Genomic DNA, 21,092 nt, shown 5'->3' with positions numbered 1-21,092 from the left:
AGGAGGTAAGATACAGTAGAAATAAAAAAAGTTAATTCTGAGACAAATCTGAGTCAAGGGATTTCTTACATCGCTAATTGAATTTTAACATTTTTTTCTTTTTCATAAGTTATCTAAAGTTTTATTACACTATTTTAGTGAAGCTGTGATAAAACACAAATTACTGACAAGTAGGAAATAACATATACATATAGCTAAAATACATTTTGGGTGAAAAATCACTATATCGCCATAATTATATTTTTAACTCATTTAAATTACTTTTTGTTGTTGTTGTAGTTGTTGTCAGTCATGGGGCTTGAACCTCAGGGCCTGGGTGCTGTCCCTGAGCTCTTCAGCTCAAGGCAAGTGCTCTACCACTTGAGCCACAGCGCCATCTCTGGTTTTCTGGTGGTTAGTTGGAGATAATAGTCTCACGGACTTTCCTGCCCGGGCTGGTTTTGAACCACAGTCCTCAGATCTCAGCCTCTTGAGGAGGTAGGATTACAGGCATGAGCCACTGGTGCCTGGCTTTAATAACATTTTATAAGGAGTAGTGAGTGAATACAGAAGGTAGAGGTTCTAATATACAGAAATGAACCTGGTGGGAATAAATCTTTCTTTTCCTGTAGTCCCTCAGTTATCATTGTTGTTCACTAACCATCACCATCAACACCTTAGAAATCCAACATTCCAATGAGACGTCCATGTACCCAATGACACAGGAAGGTTAGTTTGGATAGCAAGATGAACAGGAAAACAAATGAATTTTCATTCTTGAGTTGCATTTCCCTTTTTCTGGATTTCGTGGCAGTAAAGACAATCAGTTGAAAGAAAAAGAGAATGGGAAATACAGGTATGTCATTACAGACAAATGCCAGTTAGGGAATTGGGTTGCGTACTGCAATAAGCAAGCATGTCACCTAGGAGGCTAGATGGGGAAGGGAAGGAAGAGCTGGAAGCCAAGCAAAGGCAGAGACTAGGACGAACACAACCACAGAGGAGAAGCACAAAACAAAAAGCAGGGTAAGAAAGAGGGTTGGCACTGGTGAGAAGTGAGCAGGTAACAGGATAGAGCCCAACACAGCCATCATGGCTCACAGGCCACAGGGAAAGGCACTACTGGTGCTCACCAGCTCCTCAGTTTACCCTACCTCATAGCTGCGCCTATCCTGAGAGGTGAGTTCAAAGCAGGATTCTTTCTTGGAGTCTCTTCGCAGGTGAGGGGCCATTCGAACACTGTAGCCCTTAATGAGAAAGGTCCCTTTGGGCTGCTTGCCTGCAAGAGAGGAAAGCTCCCTGTATCCCCGGTACGTAAAAATGAAGACTCAGAGAAACAGCGGTTATATCCCAGAAGAATCACATAGTTTAGGGAGAGATTGTTCTAGAAACTCAGGAAGAGGTTACTGCCACTGCTAGGCAGCTATCCCTGTCAAGCTAGGGAAATGCAACACACAAGGTTATTTGACCAAAAGAGTGCAACAGAGACAGAGAATCTATTAGAATGTTAAGAGATCTAGAATAACAGAAAGAAGGAATTATGACAGCCTGGAGAGTAGCTGGCAATGGAAGGCTCTCGAAGACTATTACGGAGTTGGAATGTTACTTTGAGGGTTGGTGCAGCTGATTTAGTGTGGAGGAGCAGCAGCATGGTGTGTGTGTGTGTGGTGGGCTTGTATTATAGGGTCCTGGGAATCTCCTCTCCTACCCTATATGTATTTGGGCTTAGCTGCTCCTCTGCCCCTCCCTCCTTCTGCTGGCCAGGTGAGAATTGATAGCGAGGAAGAGAATAATTAAAACTATATTCTGTCTTCTTGTCAAGAGGTCGAATTGTGAAGCCACAGAGCACTGTTGGTGATGATGAGGAAGGAAACCAAAGGAAAAAAGACCCGAAATCAAGGAAAGGAAAGATTCCTTTAGATTTCATTCCTTTCTAAAACAGACAATATTAGAAACAGGAAGTGAGAAGTTGACGCCGAAGGATTTCTGTGTCCATTGATGGGTTCATGCCTGTAATCCCAGGAAGCAGAGAAGGGAGGATTGAGGCCAGGTCCAGGCATCAAAACAAAACAAAACAGAAAACCCTTCAAAAAATAATAAAAGCAAACGAGCTCCGTGGGCATGGTTCTAATCTCTCTCACCCCCAAATTTTGTGTTTGTGCTGTATAGTTCAGGCAGAACACAAAGAGGACAGCAACCACAGTGTGTGGGTGATACTTGTGCCCCGTATCATGTGAAATGAATTGCCTAACAGATATTTTTTTGTATAAGGCGCTGGTGCTCGAACTTATGACCTCATACATGCTAGGCAAGTGATCCATTACTTACCCATACATATACATATATATATATATATATATATATGTATATATGTTTTATACAGATTTGATGTCCATTACTTTTAATGGAATATATATATGTATATATATATATGTGTATGTATGTATATATATATATATATATGTCAGGGCCTTAAGCTAGCTAGGAAGTCACTTCACCACTTGAACCATTGTATCAGTCCTTTTTGTGATGGTTATTTTTTGAGTTTGGGTTTCCCTTTATGCTCAAGTTGGCGTGGATGCTATCCTCCTATTTGTGTTTTCCTGTGTTACTGGGATGATAAACACACACCACTGTGCCTAGCCATTAGTTGAGATGGGGGTCTTGAATTTTTTTTTTTCCCCAGGCTGGCTCTGAACCATGATTCCCCCAATCGCTACTCAAGTAGCTAGGATGATACTCTTAAATAGCTATACCTTTTTTTTTTTGTCAGTTGTGGGGCCTGAACTCTGGGCCTGGGCACTGTCCCTCAGCTCTTCAGCTCAAGGCTAATGCTCTACCACTTGAGCCACAGCGCCATGTCTGGCTTTTTCTGCTTACGTGATGCATAGGAATTGAACCCAGGGCCTCACGTATGCAAGGCAAGCACTCTACCACTGAGCTACCTTCCCAGCCCAGCTATACCTTTGGTAGCCACTTTTTGATGATAATGATAAGGCTAGCAAGGAAATGACATAATTAAAAGAAAAGGGAAGGGAAGGCTCTGTTTTTACCTGGTTGAGCTAAAGAAACATACAAACCGTGCACTGGCTAAGCAAACATCCTGGGCACAATAAGAAATAACAGGCAAGAAGGGAGCCATGGAGTAGTGCTTTTTGACACCAGAATCTTTTTTGTTGAAGTGCCTTTCTTTGCTCTAACTGGCCACTAAAATGTTTTGTTGTTTCTTTGGTCACCAGATTTTATTTCACCCTGCTGGCAAAATGGTCAATAAAAGTCTCCGAGGCTCTTGCTCTTGCTCTCCTCCCTCTTTTACACAGTAAGTATAAAGGATTCTGCACACACAGGCCTAGTACCTGGCTCTATATTCCAGATGTCAGCCATTTATTTAAATGCAAGGGAAATCCTAACCTTAACAACAACAATGGGCCAAATGTATATTAGTTTGAAGGCAATAACAAGAGGCTAGCTTGTATGCCTAGAGAGTTCAAAGGAATGCGTTCTGTATTTGGGAGTGGGGTGAAGGTTCGAAGGACCCAGATGCTGAATTGCTCCATTTTTAAAGGATGTGGGTATCAGTTCTAAGTAGGGTTCCCCACTTTACCCCTAGTTGGGACAGGTTCTCAGTAATCCAGTGGTCCGCCACTAGAGGGAGAGGGAGGGAACTGCCACACAGCTAAGGGCCAATTTTGTCCACATATTCAACATTTATAGCATTATCAGTGATGTTATGTTAATAACATTCTTAGAGACAATCCTTTGACGTAGTGACCACATCTAGTATTTTGTTTTGTTTGTATGTTGTGGGACTTGAACTCAGGGCCTGGGCACTATCTCTGAGTTCTTTTTGCTCAAGGCTACTAGTGCTCTACCATTTTGAGCCACAGTGCCACTTCTGGGTTTCTGGTGGCTATTTGGAGATAAGAGTCTCACAGACTTTCCTGCCTGGGCTAGCTTTGAACTGTGATCCTCAGATTACAGGTGTAAGCCACCGGTACCTGGCTCATACCTAGTGTTTGAAGGGACATTACTTTCTAAATTGGTTTGAGTGTCTTTGGTACTGGGTAAGATATTCCTATTTATTTGTTTTTATGCCAGTCCTGGGACTTGAACTCAGGGCCTGGGCATTGTCCCTGAGCTTTTGTGCTCAAATGTTAGTGCTGTACCACTTGGAGCCACATCTCTACTTCTGGCCTTTTGGGTGGTTCACTGGAGGTAAGAGTGTCACAGACTTTCCTGCTGGGCTGGCTTTGAACCTCAATCCTCAGATCTCAGGTGCCTGAGTAGCTACGATTGCAGGTGTAAGCCACCGGTGGTCATTCACCCACTGATTTCTTTCCTAAGCAAATCCTGTGTGGTGTTAGTTAAGGCCTGCTATCAACAGCTGCGGGGCTGGAGCATGTGTAGGAGTGGAATGCTGCTGTCCAAATGCAGAACACTTACTTTTCTCATTAGCATAGTAGAAGAAGAAGCCTCTGCAGATCACACACCATCGCTTCTGCCACTCCGACCCAAAGAAGCTATGATCTACACGGAAGAGCAGCAGAAGACATAAATTCAGGCAACTACAATCGCTGAAGAGTCCGTAAAAGCCAACAACACCCAGTCTAGTATGTTATTGTTTTATTTCCTGGGTTAATGGACTGTAAAAACCCTCCCTTGCACTCCCACAGGTTATACTCTATTGACTCAGAGACCAGGCAACAAGCTCTGTTAAAGGTCCAGTTCTAAACAGAGTTGTCTGCTCTGTGTTCACATATCTGTCTTCTCAATTTCTTTTACGACTTTCCGGTTCCAGTCTTATTCTGAACTTGCCCAATTCTTCACTACTACTTTTGGTACAGCGAAATAATACTTCAGATATTATCGTACTAAGCCAATTTGCTTGTTGAACATGCAACGTGGAATTCTAGCACTAGCAGTAGCCACTTTAATCGAACAACTTCAAGAAAGATCAAGAGATAAGCACGTCTGAAATTTGAAGGTGGGCTGCTTTACCTATGAGATAAAAGTATACTGTGGGCAAGAATTTCTCACTGAGACAAGAATATCATTCATTCGCTCTATAAATGTTATTTAGTACTTTTTTGGGTATCAGTACTAGGATTTGAACTCAGGATCTCATGCTCTTACTTCGCTTTTTTGCTCAAGACTAGTTCTCTAACACTTGAGCCACAGCTCCATTTCCAGCTTTTTTTTCTAAATTTAATTTTATTGTCAAGGTGATGTGCAGAGGGACTACAGTTACATATGTAAGGTAACAAGTACATTTCTTATAAAACATTGTTACCCTCTCCCTCGTTTTTTCTTCCACTCCCCACCCCCAATCTCCCCTCCAAGTTGTACAGTTCATTTCCAACATATTGTCTTGTGAATATCACTTTGTCCTTTGTCTGCTTTGATTATCAGAAGATCTGATAATTAATTACCTTTGTTTCTTTTCTCCAAGTACCCTTGCTTGATGATGTTATCAAGCTCTTGAGCACCTTTTATGATGTCTTCTAGTCCTAAAAGAAACAACATACACTTTGTTGGAACCTGATGAAGTTTTCACCTGGGCTAATTCACATTAACAGTGGTGTGCAGAAGGGTGGTTGCTTAATCACGGCACAAAATAAAAAAAAACAATTGCTCTATGATTGGGGGGGAAAAGTTAATTTTCTTCCTAATTATATTGAATGCTAAAATTGCTTGAAATGATTTAAATATACATTAACTTGTGGCAAGGAGAGATAGCCTAACTATGGGCTGAGTGGCAGAAAAAGGACTCCAGAGAATTAAGACTTCGTGGAGATATCAGTTCCAAATTAGAAAGCCCCGTTGAGATAATCAGAAGTCAGATGAACAGCTATCAGTGTGGTCAAGCTTCAGTGAGTGAAAGACTCCATTATACATGTAGTCACCTCAAAGATGGCCATAAAATATACACTCACCTGTTTGTTTGTTAAAGCAGTTTAAAAACCATAGATCAGAAGAGTCTGTTCCTTCATTAGTATTGTGCCTATGCCTAATTCCTTACCCAGTGGGTCCTTCTTCACAGACTGTTTTCACTGAGTGTTTCAAAACTCTGTGGTCACCATAAATCCTTCTCGGTGAGTTTCAGGGTGCATTCCAGAAATGAACCACAGCAAAGCAAAGCTGTTTTTTTTTTGTTTTTGTTTTCCTCTAGGATTATTGTAGTTCACCGATCCCTCTGAAAACATCTGTGAGAAACGGTAGCCTAGCCATTTACATATGCCTATAAACCAAGCTACTCAGGAGGCTGAGACCTGGGGATAGATATTTGACACCAGCCCCAGCAAGAAAGTGTGTGTGAGACTCTTACCTCGAATGAACTGTCAAAAAGTAGAGGTGTGGCTCAAGGACAGTAGAGTACCAGCTTTGAGGGACAGGCTCTGAGTTCAAGTCCCAGAACCAGCATACCACCAACCACTTGTCCCACCACCGCCACCACCGAAGGAAATGAGAGCAGTTTTTTTTTTTCTTTTTTTTTGGTGGTGGGAAGTTGGGTGACGTCAGGACAAGGAATGGCAGAGCTGCTCTTTGGCAAGCCCATAGTCTCTGAAATTGCTCCCAGAAGTCCTAACGTTTAAATCAAAGACACAGGGCTAAGGATCCTCTCAGTTTCTACTTTTCCTTCTTAACAACCCCCTACCCGCCTACCCCCTTCATTTTTCTTTCTTAAGATCTTGTTAAACTTGGAGACACAGCTTCTGGTTAAAGATGCCAAGAGTCTGAATCATAAAAGACATGTTAAGCGTTCTATTAGAATTTACCGCCCCTCCCTTTTTTTTTAAAGATGCAAATCTAAATGGCATTTTATGGAACATCTATAATTATGAAAATGGGAAGACATCGTCTCCATGTGTGGGGAGAGTCTGTGAGTATGAATATTACATTAATGTGCCCACACCAGCTCACTGATCCTGCTAGCAGAAGCATAAAAAATGCTTGAGTGAAACTTTTATTTAGATGTTAAGACTCTAGGCCCCAGCGGGGTGACGGAGACAGGCCCTGTGAGTTGCCATCAGAGAGAGAGCTTGAATTGAATTACCCAGGGGGGAGGAAGTAGAGATCAGCCACTGCTTCACTTATTTAATTTCCTTTAACTTTCAGTACATTATCAGCATGAGGCTTTTCTCCAACCGCTCCCCACTCCCCCAAATCCAAGAATGCCACCAAACAAGAAAACAAAAGGCATAATGTAGCAGGGATGTTTGATCTCCAAGTCACTCAATTCTAGGCCAGGAGGACAGTACCATTGTCACTTTCTCTCCCCCTTCCTTGAGTCAAACTCCTGTCTGTTAAAATTGGTTACTGAATGAGATACTGAATTTTCTTACATGGTTGTTGACCAAGATTCTGAAGAGTAATATGGCTGGAAATATTGTCCGTTAGATGCTGAGTTTTTGTACATAGCCAGTAGGAGACATTTTGTTGCTTTCTTACTCATTAGAGGGAATTTATGTCAATGAGCTCTTTATTTATTTATTTACCCCTTTGTGCTGGTATTGGGGACTTAAAAGTCAGGTGCTGTCCTTGAGCTTTTTTTTTTTTTTTTTTTCTTTCTCAAGACTTGTGCTCTTCCATTAGAACCACAGCTCCACTTCTGGCTTTTTGGTAGTTAACTGAAGATAAGAGTGTCATGGACTTTTTCTTTTTTTCTCCAGGCAAGCTTTAAACTGTGATCCTTAGATCTCAGCCTCCTGAGTAGCTAGGATTACAGGTGTGAGCCACTGGTGCCTGGCTTGGTGAACAATTTTGCTTGGGTTTTCTTATATGCTATGGGAAAAAGGAGATCTAAGTTAAAATAAGGAATGGCTATGGAAAAACAAAGTAGGCAAATAAAATCAGGCTCTATTCTATTGACTGTTTTCTATGTGCAGGCACTATGGTGAGTTCAGTCACAGTTGTTAAGTTGACTCTGAGCTCAGTCTCATTAGCTTCCTGATCTATGAGACAAATCCACATAACCAATATGGGAAGCCATTGTGACCCTTGTGCCAGCTCACATTCCTACAGATCAGGAACGGGTGATACTGAGGATCTACAACATTAGCCACACCATAGGAGGGATGAGGCAGGGGAGTCTTGAATCCACACCTTGTAGCAGACAAACAGATCTGCACAGAGCTACTTAATGCATAATGGGAAGCATGTAAATGCATTGCAGGCTGGTATTAAAAAAAATAAGAAGGAGCCACAAACCACAGTAGAAATTGCTATTTTAAGGCAAAAACCATTTCTAGTTAAGTATATAATTAAAAAGAAAAGCTTTTCAAAGAAGCTCTTATCTGAAAAAAGACAGGCCCAACCCCCAAAGATTTTCAATTTATTGTGAACAAATAGCTCTCTGTTGGATAAACCTAAGGGTGTATCACATTATACCAGCACAAAACAGAATTGTGTGAGTGCCATAATCTCTCTCCCACACTACACTTAACTCAAGCTCTCAGTATCACCCATATAAAAGGTTCACTTAGCTGGAGGCTGTGAGACCATAAAGATAAGATCAAGAGAGACGTGAGTTCCCAGGAGTGATGGGCACCCAACCTCCACGGCTGGTGAAGATAAAAGAAATGCTCGGACATCCCTTCTCTCTTCATCTAGAGTCCCCTAAACCCTCACATCCCACCCATACCCAATTCTGCAGTAAAAACCCGATAGGGAAGGTTTCCATCTCTCAGCGCCACGCATGATTCGTAGTCAGCTGTGCACAGCCACACCATGGGAACCCTTTAGAATGTGATACATTTCCATAAAGCAGTCAAGATAAACGACACTGGAGCTGAAGTGAGTCACGGCCTATTGAGCCAGCTGTGTTTGAACTCATTGAGAAGGGAGGCCTGGGATCGGTTGGCAATACCACAGCACAGGCTGGTAGCACAAGAGGCCGCAGAATTCCCCTTAGCAAAAGGCTGCAGCCCCTGCCCGAATGAACTAGGCATCCACCAACTTCCCTGACAGACATTTGGCTCCATCATTGCTAAGTCAGCTTAAAAGGAAAATCTAAGATGCTTGTTTATTTATTATGGTGTGTGTGTGTGTGTGTGTGTGTGTGCTGATATTGGAGTTAGAACTCAAGGGTTTCTTGCTTTCACTTGGCTTTTTTTTCTTAATGTTGGTGCTCTACCATTTGAACCACACCTATACTTCTGGGTTTTTGCTGATTACGTGGAGATAAGAATCTCATGGAGCCAGGCGCTGGTGGCTCACGCCTGTAATCCTAGCTACTCAGGAGGCTGAGATCTGAGGATCGCGGTTCAAAGCCAGCCCGGGCAGGAGAGACCTTGAGACTCTGATCTCCAATAAACCACCAGAAAACTGGAAGTGGCGCTATAGCTCAAGTGGTAGAGCGCTCGCCTTGAGCTGAAGAGCTGAGGGACAGCGCTCAGGCCCAGAGTTCAAGCCCCACGGCCGAAAAAAAAAAAAAAAAAAGAATCTCATGGACTCTTCTGCCTGGGTTAGCGGAGATCCTCAGACTTCAGCCTCCTGAGTAGCTAGGATTATGGGTCTGAGCCAATTAGTACCCAGCTGCTAAAATTTTGGAGCATCATCTTTTGTTTAATTCCCCCCCCCCCCACTCCCACCTAATAGTGAGGCTCAAACTCCAGGCCTGAGCGCTGTCCCTGAGTTTTTCTTTTTTGCTCAAGGCTAGCTCTCTAACCACTCTGAGCTACAGTACCACTTCTGGTTTTCTGTTAGTTAATTGGAGATAAGAGTTTCATGGACTTGCCTGCCCAGGGTGGCTTCTAATCGAGATCCTCCGATCTCAGCCTTCTGAGTAGCTAGGGTTATAGGCAGGAACCATTCACTGGCACCCAGCAGCTTTTTTTTTTTTAATTACTTTTTTTTTTTTTAAACTGTGAGGACCAGTCAGTAACTGTTACTCCATTTTGTCTGGCAAGAGTCGCATATCTTCTGATGCTACCAGGGAAGTTGCTGTCAGTGTCCCTCAATTAGTCCCACTGGTCAGAGCTTCTAGAACTCTGTGGTTCTACTTGCTATCATCCACTTGTGTTTGAACTTACTTAGCTTTGTTTTCTGTCATTGTGCTTCACTGATAAGGAATTTAGACAAACACAGAGAAGAGAAAAATTCTGAGCCATTGCCAACAGGTTTAGGATCTAAAAGATGTAAAGTTATGAAACCAGTTAAACAGCTAGCTTTAAGTTAACAGCATGCGACTGTTGATGGAGAAAAAAGACTAACAGCAGTGAAAGAAAGGGAGTGGCCACCACACTCTCAGTCAAGTCCTTCATCCAACTGTGATGTAAGAAGCTGGGAAGCCAAACAAGCCCAACTAGAGCTAAAGGATGTCACTGAATGGTAGAAATGACACACTTGAGGTTAGCAAACTAACACTGACAACATCTGGCAGAGAGATCCGGCTATCTCTCTATGTCTGTCTGTCCGTCCATCTGATTCACTAGCTAATGACAGGGTCTCACTATGTAACCCAGGCTGGCCTGGAACTTAACAGTCTTCCTCCCTCAGTCTTCTGAGTGTTTGGATCATAGGTGTGATCCACTAGGAGTATTAATTGACTGTTCTTCCTTCCTTCCTTCTTTTTTTCCTTCCTTCCTTGCCTCCTTCTTTTTTTTCTTTGTAGTGTGGGGATTGAACTTAGGACCTTTACCACAAGGCCAACACTTTGAGGTGTGGCTTAAATGGTAGACCACCAGCTGTGAGTAAAAAAAGCTGAATGAGAGCATGAGGTCTTAAGTTCAAGCCCCAGTACCTGCCCCCACACTAATAATAACAATAATAACAATAATGATAACTTATGTCTTATTTTACTTATGATGCAGTCTATAGTGACTAAATAAAGCTGACATATGACCACAATTTCCTTGAAAATACTGTTCTTGGGCTGGGAAGGTGGCTCAGTGGTAGTGCACTTGCCTTGCATGCATGAGGCCCTGGGTTTGATTCCTCAGCACCACATAAGCAAAAAGAAAAAAGCCGGAGGTGGCGCTGTGGCTTAAGTGGTAGAGCACTAGCCTTGAGCTGAAGAGCTGAGGGACAGCGCCCAGGCCCAGAGTTCAGGCCCCATGACCGGACCAAAAAAAAAAGAAAAGAAAAGAAAATACTGTTCTTTCCAAGCCCGGGGTGTTTCCCATAGGTGGGGTGAGCATGTGGCTGTCGGCAGGTATGTGCAAAGGTAGGAAGAAAGCTGAGATCCAGGCGGTCCCAACATATTGCTAAAAGCCAGGGATCCTCTGGTGTCTCCTGTCTGGAACCTAATTTGGGCTTTATTTTGCTAGGGACCATTCTCATTATGAAACCACAAACAACCTCAAGTCTCTTCAGCAGCTACACTATAGGAAGTAGCAACAGTGAAAAGTGGGACTCTTGCTACCAATCCAGGCAGCCATCCTTCAAATCACCTCCCAATTCTAAAAAGGAGGAGGGGAGTTAAAAAATACAAGGTGGCCAGGCACCTGGAGTCCATGCATGTAATCCTAGCTTCTCAGGAGGCTGAGCTCTGAGGATCAAGTTTTAAAGCTAGCCTGGGCAAGAAAGTCTGGGAGACTCTTATCTCCAACTAACCAACAAAAAGCCTAAATAGAAGCTGTGGCTTAAGTGGTAGAATATCAGGCTTGAGCGGAAAAAGCTAAGAAAAGGGAAAAACAAGTTGTCTCTTCATGAAGCTTTCAGGATCAATGATTCTCAGCTTATCCTGAGGCAGAGCACCATTATGCGTGTGTCACTTGAGAGCATATCTTTAAAAAAATGGATGATAAAATGTCACTTTCAAATCTATTTATTTGCTATCCCACTCAGTGTGAGAACCTGGAGAACATGGAGTTGTAGTCCTGTGGTAGATTGTGTACTTAGTATGTGAGATGCCCTGGGTTCAGTCCCATACAATGTACAATGCACTCTCTTTGTCTGTCTGTCTGTCTGTCTCTGTCTCTCTCAAAGTCAAAACAAAACATACCCATGAAGAAAAGGGAAAGAAAAGAACTTTATCTGGGGCTGGTATCACTTTTGTGTGTGTGGGCCAGTCCTGGGGCTTGAACTCAGGGCCTGGGCATTGTCCTTCAGCTTCTTATGGTCAAAGCTCATGCTCTACTACGTAAGCCACCGCTCCATTTCCTGGTATCACATTTATTTTTGTTGTTGTTGTGTCATGGGGCCTGGACACTGTCCCTGAGCTTTTTTGCTCAAGGTTAGAGCTCTACCACTTGGAGCCACAGCTCCACTTCCAGTTTTTAAGTGGTTAATTGGAGATAAGAGTCTCAAGGGACTTTTCTACCTGGGCTGCCTGTATGGAGTGCCGTTTTTGGTTTGTTTGTTTGTTTTTTGGTTGAATGTGGGGCCTGTACTCAGGGTCTGGGCACTGTCCCTCAGCTCTTCAGCTCAAGGCTAGCCACAGTGCCCCTTCCGGCTTTTTCTGCTTATGTGGTGCTGAGGAATCGAACCCAAGGCCTTATGTATGCAAGGCAAGCACTCTACCACTGAGCCACCTTCCCAGCCCCATGAAGTGCCATTTTCTACAGAGCCTTTTTATGTGACAATCTAGGTTCTCTTTCCTCCGACACTCTTTTCTCACTCCTCTATCTGTCTCTCTCTCTTTGTGCCAGTACTGAGACTTGAATGTAGGGCCTTACACTCTTCCTGGGCTTTTTTATTCAAGGCTGGCTCTCTACCATTTGAGCCACGTCTTCACTTTGGCCTCTGCCCAGGCTAGCTTCCAACTGCAATCCTCAGATCTCAGTCTCCTGAGTAGCTACAATTATAGGCATGAGCTATTGGCACCCAGCCCACTCTCAACTCCTGTCTCCTTGTGTGGGTTTCCATCAGACCTTAGTGACCATGTAAAGTTGCCAGATAGCTTAGGCAGGAAATAGAAAAGGAATGTAGCTGTGGGCTGGGTGGAAGAAATCAGGGAGGAGGGTGAATATAGATTTGCATTCATAGGAACAGAGGTGATATCATGGCAAGAATTAAATGTCCAAAACATTGGTGCCTAGAAAGAAATGGAGGGGAAAAAAAAGAATCCAGTACCTAGGGGGATGCACCAGTCTTTGTATGACAACTGTTTAGGAAACAAGGGGAAGAATTAGACTAAGGAGGAACTGGATCATGTGAACAGCCAAGACCCATCAAACACTGAGGTGTCCCTTAATTGGCTGTTGAATGGATCTGAGATCTAGTAGGATCCTACTCTGAAACATGCACAAGACGGTGTAAGGAGTTTGGGGTTCATTATATAAGTTCTTAAGGCTGTGAGTGGGAAATTTGGTCTCTTTTATAGAGGGTTGGTATGCATATACTTGTTTCTCTCCCCAGGGGCCGGGGATACGCAGTAGGTGCCTGGCAAATGTTTGTGAAATAGAACTAAAATCATTAGTAGCCTAAAGGGACTTGTGAGCTAAGAAGGCAATATGGGGGTGAGTATTTGCTAGATGAATCACTTTTACCAAGCCATAAAGTAGTCATTTTCATTCTGCTGTATATTTATTTATTATATATTTAGGGCTTGTCATGTGAAACAAGAAAGTAAATAAAAAGCAAAAGCAAAAACAAAAACAAAATGACCCAAACAAAAAAAGAAAGGATTTAGCCAAAAGCAATCAAGAAGGATGGGAAGCTTGGCTCAAATAGAGCACTCCTCAGTCCAATCCCTAGTACTGGGGAAGGGGAAGGGGAAGAGAAAAGCAGAAAGCAGAAGACAAAATAAAGAGAAAGAAGTCAGGAAGTACTGAGAATGACAGAAAGAGGGAAGGAGAGGATTTTGAGAAAAAAAGAAAAAACAGGAAAGTATGACATGACCTTCAATTGATAACAATGTCTGTGTCTTATTTCATGGCCTGATTAGGTCCACCCTGGACCAACCCTCCTTACCTAGGACCTCATTTATCTTCAGGAAAGCACCAGGGGGTGGTTTCTGTCTGAGGAAGCCATTAACAGTCAAAGGATTGTTTAGAAAGGACTGGACAGGAATTTGAACAGCCTAACCAATGAATAACCCATTGCTCTTGAGAAAACAGCTGTTGGTAGTAATTTCTGATCTATAAACTTTGAGTGCCCTTGGCTTCTTATGGTGTTTTCCAATACTGATATTTTCTCTCTGCATTTCTACATGCCAGTTTACATCTTTTCTTTTGGTGCTGGTACTGGGGAGCTTGGAGTTAGGGCCTGGGCACTGTCCCTGAGTTTTTTTGTTCAAGGTTAGCACTCTACCACTTGAACCACAGTGCGATTTCCAGTTTGATACAAGAGTCTCATGGACTTTTCCTGTCTAGGCTGGGCTTCAAACCCTGATCCTTACATCTCGGCTTCCTGAGTAGCTAGGATGACAAGTGTGAGCGACCTGAGTCTGGCTAATTTGGAACTTGTATGAAAACCATCTGAAGTGTGGCTGAGCATTTGCCATGCGTTGAAAGATGGCAGGAGGCCATGTGGGGCTGAACGCAATGATTCTAGAGTCTCTATTTCACTTTCTCTCCAAAGTGCAAGATTTCAAGAGGGAATCAAACGATTGTAATGTTCCCTTCGCCATGTCTGTCTAGGAAGAGACATTCAGATATCATCAGAGCACAGCACGGAGAAAACTTTTAAAGCAAACAAAGCAGAAAATAAAAAAGAAGACTCAGGAAGTAATTATGGCGATTCTCTGGGGGTATTTCAGGGTGGTTGGTCTAATGAGAACTCTTACAGCCCAGGAGGAAGAACATGATGGGGGAAGCAGTGATCTTACAACATGCCTTTGACCTGACATGTTTCATCTACTGGACAAGGGCCACTCCCCGGCCTAACCTCAAGCCCAGCCAATGCCCTGATTGTGTCTGTACAGCACTTGGCTCTGAGAGAGGACAATGATGTCAGCTATGGTCAGGCAGAAATCACTCCCCCTTTTTATTTCTCAAAAAAATTACAAATGACAATGTTAAGTTTTTGGAGTGTGTGTGTGTGCACGCTCATTTGCACACTAGCTGGAATTCAGTGCCTGGGTACTGTCCCTTAGCTGTTTGTTTTGTTTTTATCTCAAGGCTGGAGTTTTACCACCTGAGTCATACCTCCACTTCTTGCTTTTTGGTGGTTCATTGGAGATAAGAGAGTATCATAAGCTTTCCTGCCCAGGCTGGCTTTGAACCATGATCATCAGATCTCAGTCTCCTGATATAGCTACGATTACAAAGTATGAGTCACGGGTGCCCAGCTTTAAGATCTTTTTTATTTTTCCTGAACTCTTTTTTTTTGTGTGTGTGTGGGGGGCTCTGGTCGTGGGGCCTGAACTCTGGGCCTGGGCGCTGTCCCTCAGCTCTTCAGCTCAAGGCTAGCGCTCTACCACTTGAGCCACAGTGCCACTTCTGGCTTTTTTCTTTTTGCTTATGTGGTGCTGAGGAGTTGAACCCAGGGCCTCAGGCATGCAAGGCAAGCGCTCTACCACTGAGCCACCTTCCCAGCCCTTTTCCTGAACTCTGTAAGGAAAAATTAAGAGGGACAAATGAGGGGAATGCTTCTTGGGCCCCATAGTTTCCAACCCAATCACCAAGTCTGTAATGGCAAAATAAAAACCATGAAATCTCAGTATCTGTTTGCTTAGTCACTCATTAACGAAGGGTCCACACCCAGCAAACAGAAACAAAAATGGAAAAAGAAACAATTGCCACGCACATGCGTCCTCCAGGACCTAAACTAGGTCTTGCCACATTTTGTTGTGCTATCTGTCTGTCTGTCTGTCTTTGTTACTTGTTTATAAAGTAGCAATCAGGACAAGGCAAAGCCATTTTCTATCAGATTGAGAGAGAGAGAGAGCGAGTGCACTGCTTTCCCATTGAACATTAAGGTAGGCGCTCAACCCACTCGGCTACTGGGACAACATGATTTACGTGGAAAAGGAAAATCTAAATCACCAAGTAATGAAAACATTAAAGTTAATGCATCACAAGTGAGGAATTTATTACCATTGACTCCAATAAACAGTTATAAAACACTCGTCCTTTCCTGTCCATGCCCAGGGACAAGGACCCTGGACTTCATTAAGCTCAACTTTCTCTTCTTCTCCACTAGACCAGTCATGTGTGTTTGAACCAAACCACCATTTATTGTTAAGTAGACTGGTTCATTTTCTAGGGCTGTAGTAAAGCTGAAAGGCACATTCATTTTGCTTCATGGCCTCTTGGTACAGACGGATGAAATCGCAAAGTTTAGAAGACACGCAGCCTGGTATGGCTCTATAAGATTATTTAAAAGTCTCTAAAATGTATGTGTGACAAAGGCACAGCGGCTCTTCCAGGCAGCCCATCGCTGAGGCAAGTCTATAAGTAATAATACCTGGAGAGGAGTGTGGCATATTGGATGCCAATGCATGTCAGGTGCATTTAGCTGAATAATTTTTCCCCTGTTATTGTTTGGCATAACACCTCAGAAGTCTGAGATGGAAACCTATTTCCTTCCAACGTTTGTCTCTGTCACAAGGGCATGCCAGTTTATTACCTTAAGGTTGTTCATGAACAAAAGAGGCTACACATATTGGATGGCTAAGGAAGATTGGTTCTGAATTCATTTGTTTTCAAGGGGAAAAAAAAAAGAACTAAAGTGTCTTTTCGGAAAGCCAACTGTAATTGCCAAATGGCCTAGGTGGTACAGAGCAGATAGGAAAGGCAGCATGAAATTCAGGCTTCGACTGAATAGTTAGGCTGTTCACATGATAATAGTAATACTTTATGTTTGGGGAGCAGTTTAGGGTTTATAGGTTGTTCTCGTGCATGGACAGAGAGGCCACACTTAAGTCTAGCCTTCAGAAACTGAACCCCAAATCTACAAACAGTTGAAAAGAAGATGAGCTAAAACATAAACCTCAAGCTGGGTGCCGTAGCCGGCTTACACCTCTAATCCTAGCTACTCAGGAGGCTGAGATCTGAGGATCACGGTTCAAAGCCAGCCGGGGCAGGAAACTCCATGAGACTCTTATCTCCAATAAACCACTAGAAAACCGGAAGTAGTGCTGTGGCTGAAGTGGTAGAATGCTGGTCTTGAGCTGAAGAGCTGAAGGACAGTGCCCAGGCCCAGAGTTCAAGCCCCACAACCGACACACACACACACACAAAAGCTCAGAGACAGCACTCAGGCCCTGAGTTCAAGCCCTACAACTGACAAAAACAACAATAACAAAATAACCCTCCCCATAACCTCAGGAAGTCTCTCTCTCTTTCTGTCTGTCTGTCTGTCTCTCTGTCTGTCTCTCTCTCTCTCACGTACTAGGGTTTGAAATCAGGGCTTCATGCTCCCCTGGCTTTTTCACTTAAAGTTGGTGTTCTGCCACTTGAGCCACACCTCCACTTCTGGGTTTTTGCTTACTGGCTAATTTGAGATTAAAATCTCATGGATTTGTCTGCTTGGGCTGGCCTTGAACAATGATCCTCAGATCTCAGCCTCATGAGTGGTTAGTATTACAGGCGTGAGCTACAGGGCACCTAGTTCAGTCTGCTTTTTAGTGCCTTACTTTTAAATATGATCAGGTGTGGAAGTAACAATCCAACTTTGCAGATAGGTTTTACAACACAAAGGAAAAGACTAAAATATACAATGTAACAGAAGGAAGTAAAAGGAAACAGCAAAAGAGAATTTTGTTTTTAAAAAGGGAAAAAGCCATCATTCTCCCTCTTCCAAGAGGGAGAAAGAAATATTGAGCAATGAAGGAGGATGTTTAGCAGAAACAATTAGAGAGAGGAAAGGACAGGTGTAAATTAAATACCTGACAGCCCCAAACGCAAAATCAACAAGTGAGCTGGAAGACAAGTTTGAGGAAATTTTTATCTTAAATTAGGCAAAAAGAATAAGGAAGCAAATGAAATGGGAAGGAAGTAACCAAAGAAATAATAAAATTTTCTCAAAAATGAAAGTTAAGTTTTCTGATTGAAAGACCCTTCCATACATTTACCCCATGAACAAAGTGATTTACACTTTGGTAACCTCCGTAACGTCTCAGAACACAACAGGTAAGAGAAGACTCAGAGAGCTTCTGGATCAGGGGGGAAATAGTTTATACACAAAGTATTAATAACTAGAATAACACCAATAATAGAATAACACCAAACTTCTGCATAGTAGGAGCTGGCCATCAATGAAACACTTCCCAAATTCTCTGGGACAAGGATTTAAATGAGCATTCTTACACACAAACTGCTAGGCAAGTGTAACACGCAGGTTTCAAGTCATGTAAATAATCTCAATCAACAGGTCAAATACGGTGACACATGCCTGTCATTCCAATTACATGGGAGGCCACAGGTTGGAGGATCATGGTCTAAGGCTGGACAAAAAAATGTGACACCTCACCTGAAAAATAACTAAAACAAAGAAGGGCTGGAGGGCATGGTTCAAACGAATCAAGTGCCTGCCTAGCAAGCATGAGATGTTAAACTCAAACCCCAGTTCTGTCTTCTCTCCAGAAAAAGACTGGTGGTCTCTAGAAATGAACTTCCCAGAGAGCCTTCCTGAGAGTGTCCCCAGAAGCTGGTCTTCACCAAGATGAGTGCATCTGCTAAGGTGACACTGGATCCAGAACGTGAAACTCTGACAAAGAAAAGGAATATACAAGGGAGTTCCAGTGTGATCAGCCTCTCAGCGTGGACCGGAGAATGGAGAGCCTCAGGGAGATATTCTAAGAAAAGAAAGGAACTGATTGGGTCATCAGATGTGTTTGACTAGGAAGAAAATAGTAGCCAGAGGTTCGGAAAGAAGCAGAGGTGGTGACTTAGAAAATGAATCAAGTGAAAAAGCCAAGGCATTTGCCAATTCTAGGTGGCGGGGCTGGGGGTGGGGCTGGGGCTGGGGGTGGGCTATAAATCAAAAAAATACGTGTATAATCACATTGCTTAGAGGGTAGAGGGGGAGGAGTTGGAGGTGGGGCTTAGGCGGTACAGTGCCAGCCAATGAGCACAAGTGCCAAATACAGAGTTTGAGTTCCCAGTCTTAGACAAAAAGAAAAAGAAAGTAAGGTAGAGGAGCCATGCTGGATTGGACGAAAGAATTAACAGGAATCGAAAGGGGTCACTTCTACAGAGCACAGCTCCAGGATTGGAAAGGGGTCCTGTTTATAACATTATTTGATTCCTAAGAAACTATAGTACCAGCCAGGCACTGATGGCTGTAACCCTAGCTACTCAGGAGGCTGAGATCTGAGAATCATGGTTCAAAGCCAGTCCTGGCCCGCAAATCCATGGGATTCTTATCTCCATTTAACTAGCCAAAAGCCAGAGGTAGAAGTATGGCTCAAGTAGTAGAACTACAACCTTACAATACACTATGTTGAAAACAAACTTTACAACTTGTGGGGGGGGAAAGGAGGAGTTGGGGAGGTGGGGTGGGAAGGGATGGTAGGGGAAAAACAAAGGAGGAGGTAACAATGCTCGATAGGAAATGGACTCATTACCTTACTCATGTAACTGTAACCCCTCTGTACAGTATCTTTACAATAAAAAATATATATTAAAAAAAGAACTATGGCCCTAAGCCAAAAGCCAGGCAAGAACAAGAGGCCTTGAGTTCAAGCCCCAGTACCAGCACACACACATACACAAAAATTGCCTAAAAATAATTCAAAAAATGAAAGAAGTTTTAAAACTATTTTATCACAATGCCAGGCAGCTTCATAATTACATAACAGTGTCCATTCTGGATGGGTGATTATAGAAAATTCCTAAGTTTTAGTAGATGGCGTAGGAATCCAGAAACCAAAGATCAAGGTAGAAGAGAGAAATAACTTTATTAAAAACAATTAGTTCTAAAGTTCTATTTGAACTAGGCATCATTTTAAGAATCTTTTTGGTAATCTGTAGGCTTTATGCCATTTTCAGAGTAATTTACAATTCCAATATTGTACCATCGGTCTAATTTGCCTAAGCTTTTCTTACATTGCAAAGCGACCTACAAAAATAGGAGTACTCTCTTTCCACTTGAGATCTGCTTTATTTCCTAAGTAATAAAAAAGTATGGAATCCTATTATGAAATTTGAGGTCAGAAGCCCAGGGGTATCAACTGGGATTGCAAGTTACAAAATATTAGTGTATCACCGGGCATAACCAGAACTGGACAAAGTACTCCTAGTAGCCAAATCAAATAGAGGAAAATTTATTTGGAATCTACCATGTGGAAGGCAGTGGGACAGAGAGTATAGAATTCCAAGGATGTCCTGGAAAGACAACTTCAGATCAGCTGAGAGAGAGAGAGAGAGAGAGAGAGAGAGAGAGAGAGAGAGAGAGAGAGAGCACCAGACATGATTTTAATTTATAGGGTTGAAAAGGTACAAGGCCATAAAACAAGACACCTGTTGTCCTGCATTTAAATGAAAGGGTTTTTGTCTTTTTTAAAAAATAATCAGAAACACATCATCATTAGTCTGGACATAAATTACACTTTCGACTGGGGTGGGAGGAAGGTGGAAATCGTGTTTTAAGCGTAGGAAGGGAAGGAGAAGCAAAACCAACTGCATGTAATTTTTCAAGTGCAAACAGAGGCACTATGAAGATATATGGGCATCAGACCAACCAGTGGAGGCAGAAGGTTGTGCGCTCTCCCTGCTTATGGCGACCTCCCCCACTTGAAATGCTTTGATTCCTCCTTGCCCAAGGGACGGGTGATCACCAGGGGAAGGGATGAAGGATGCCTCCACCTGACCTCACCTTTACATTGTCTAATGACTGAAGGGATAAATCAGCTTTCCCCTTGAAGACCTGGGCGTCGGAAGCTCCTGTGAAATGCTGGAAATATTAAATGACATCCCCGAGGGTTTTATTGTTACTTAGTTCTCTCTTGTAACGGGCAGAGCTGTTCACATGAAGGATACGTGCCCTCAGGACCTCAATTTGTATATACAATGAAGTATGAAATTCTAGCAATTCCTTGCCACTTTGGAAAAGAAAAATAAATAATTAGTAGAGATGGCATTTTGTGCCCACTGTCCTGTTCCTATTTCATCGATCTCTCTGCCTAGTCCCAAAAGAACAGCCCACACCAACAATGGGGTGAGAAGAAAGAGTTTACAGAGTCTTTCCAGGGAAGGTCATCAGTGATGCTTTAAAAAATATATTATATATATATATATATATATATATATATATATATATATATATATATAATATCCACTGGGCAC

The 21,092-nt window shown here is 42.8% G+C and overlaps 1 protein-coding gene across 2 annotated transcripts in view; it reads right to left on the bottom strand.

Annotated features, from left to right (window-relative positions):
• Skap1 (src kinase associated phosphoprotein 1) overlaps positions 1-21,092 on the bottom strand; it is a 269,213-nt gene that overhangs the window by 56,220 nt on the left and 191,901 nt on the right. For both annotated transcript variants that reach the window (XM_013008862.1, XM_013008863.1), the window contains exons 5-7: positions 5,409-5,486; positions 4,423-4,506; positions 1,134-1,258 (exon numbers count right to left, since the gene is read on the bottom strand). In XM_013008862.1, coding sequence (XP_012864316.1) covers positions 1,134-1,258; positions 4,423-4,506; positions 5,409-5,486 — 287 coding nt within the window. The remainder of the gene's footprint in view (positions 1-1,133; positions 1,259-4,422; positions 4,507-5,408; positions 5,487-21,092) is intronic.

This window comes from Dipodomys ordii, unplaced genomic scaffold, assembly GCF_000151885.1.
Source record: "Dipodomys ordii isolate 6190 unplaced genomic scaffold, Dord_2.0 Scaffold7, whole genome shotgun sequence".
Lineage (NCBI taxonomy): Eukaryota > Metazoa > Chordata > Mammalia > Rodentia > Heteromyidae > Dipodomys > Dipodomys ordii.
This window is presented reverse-complemented; position numbering and strand designations above follow the sequence as displayed.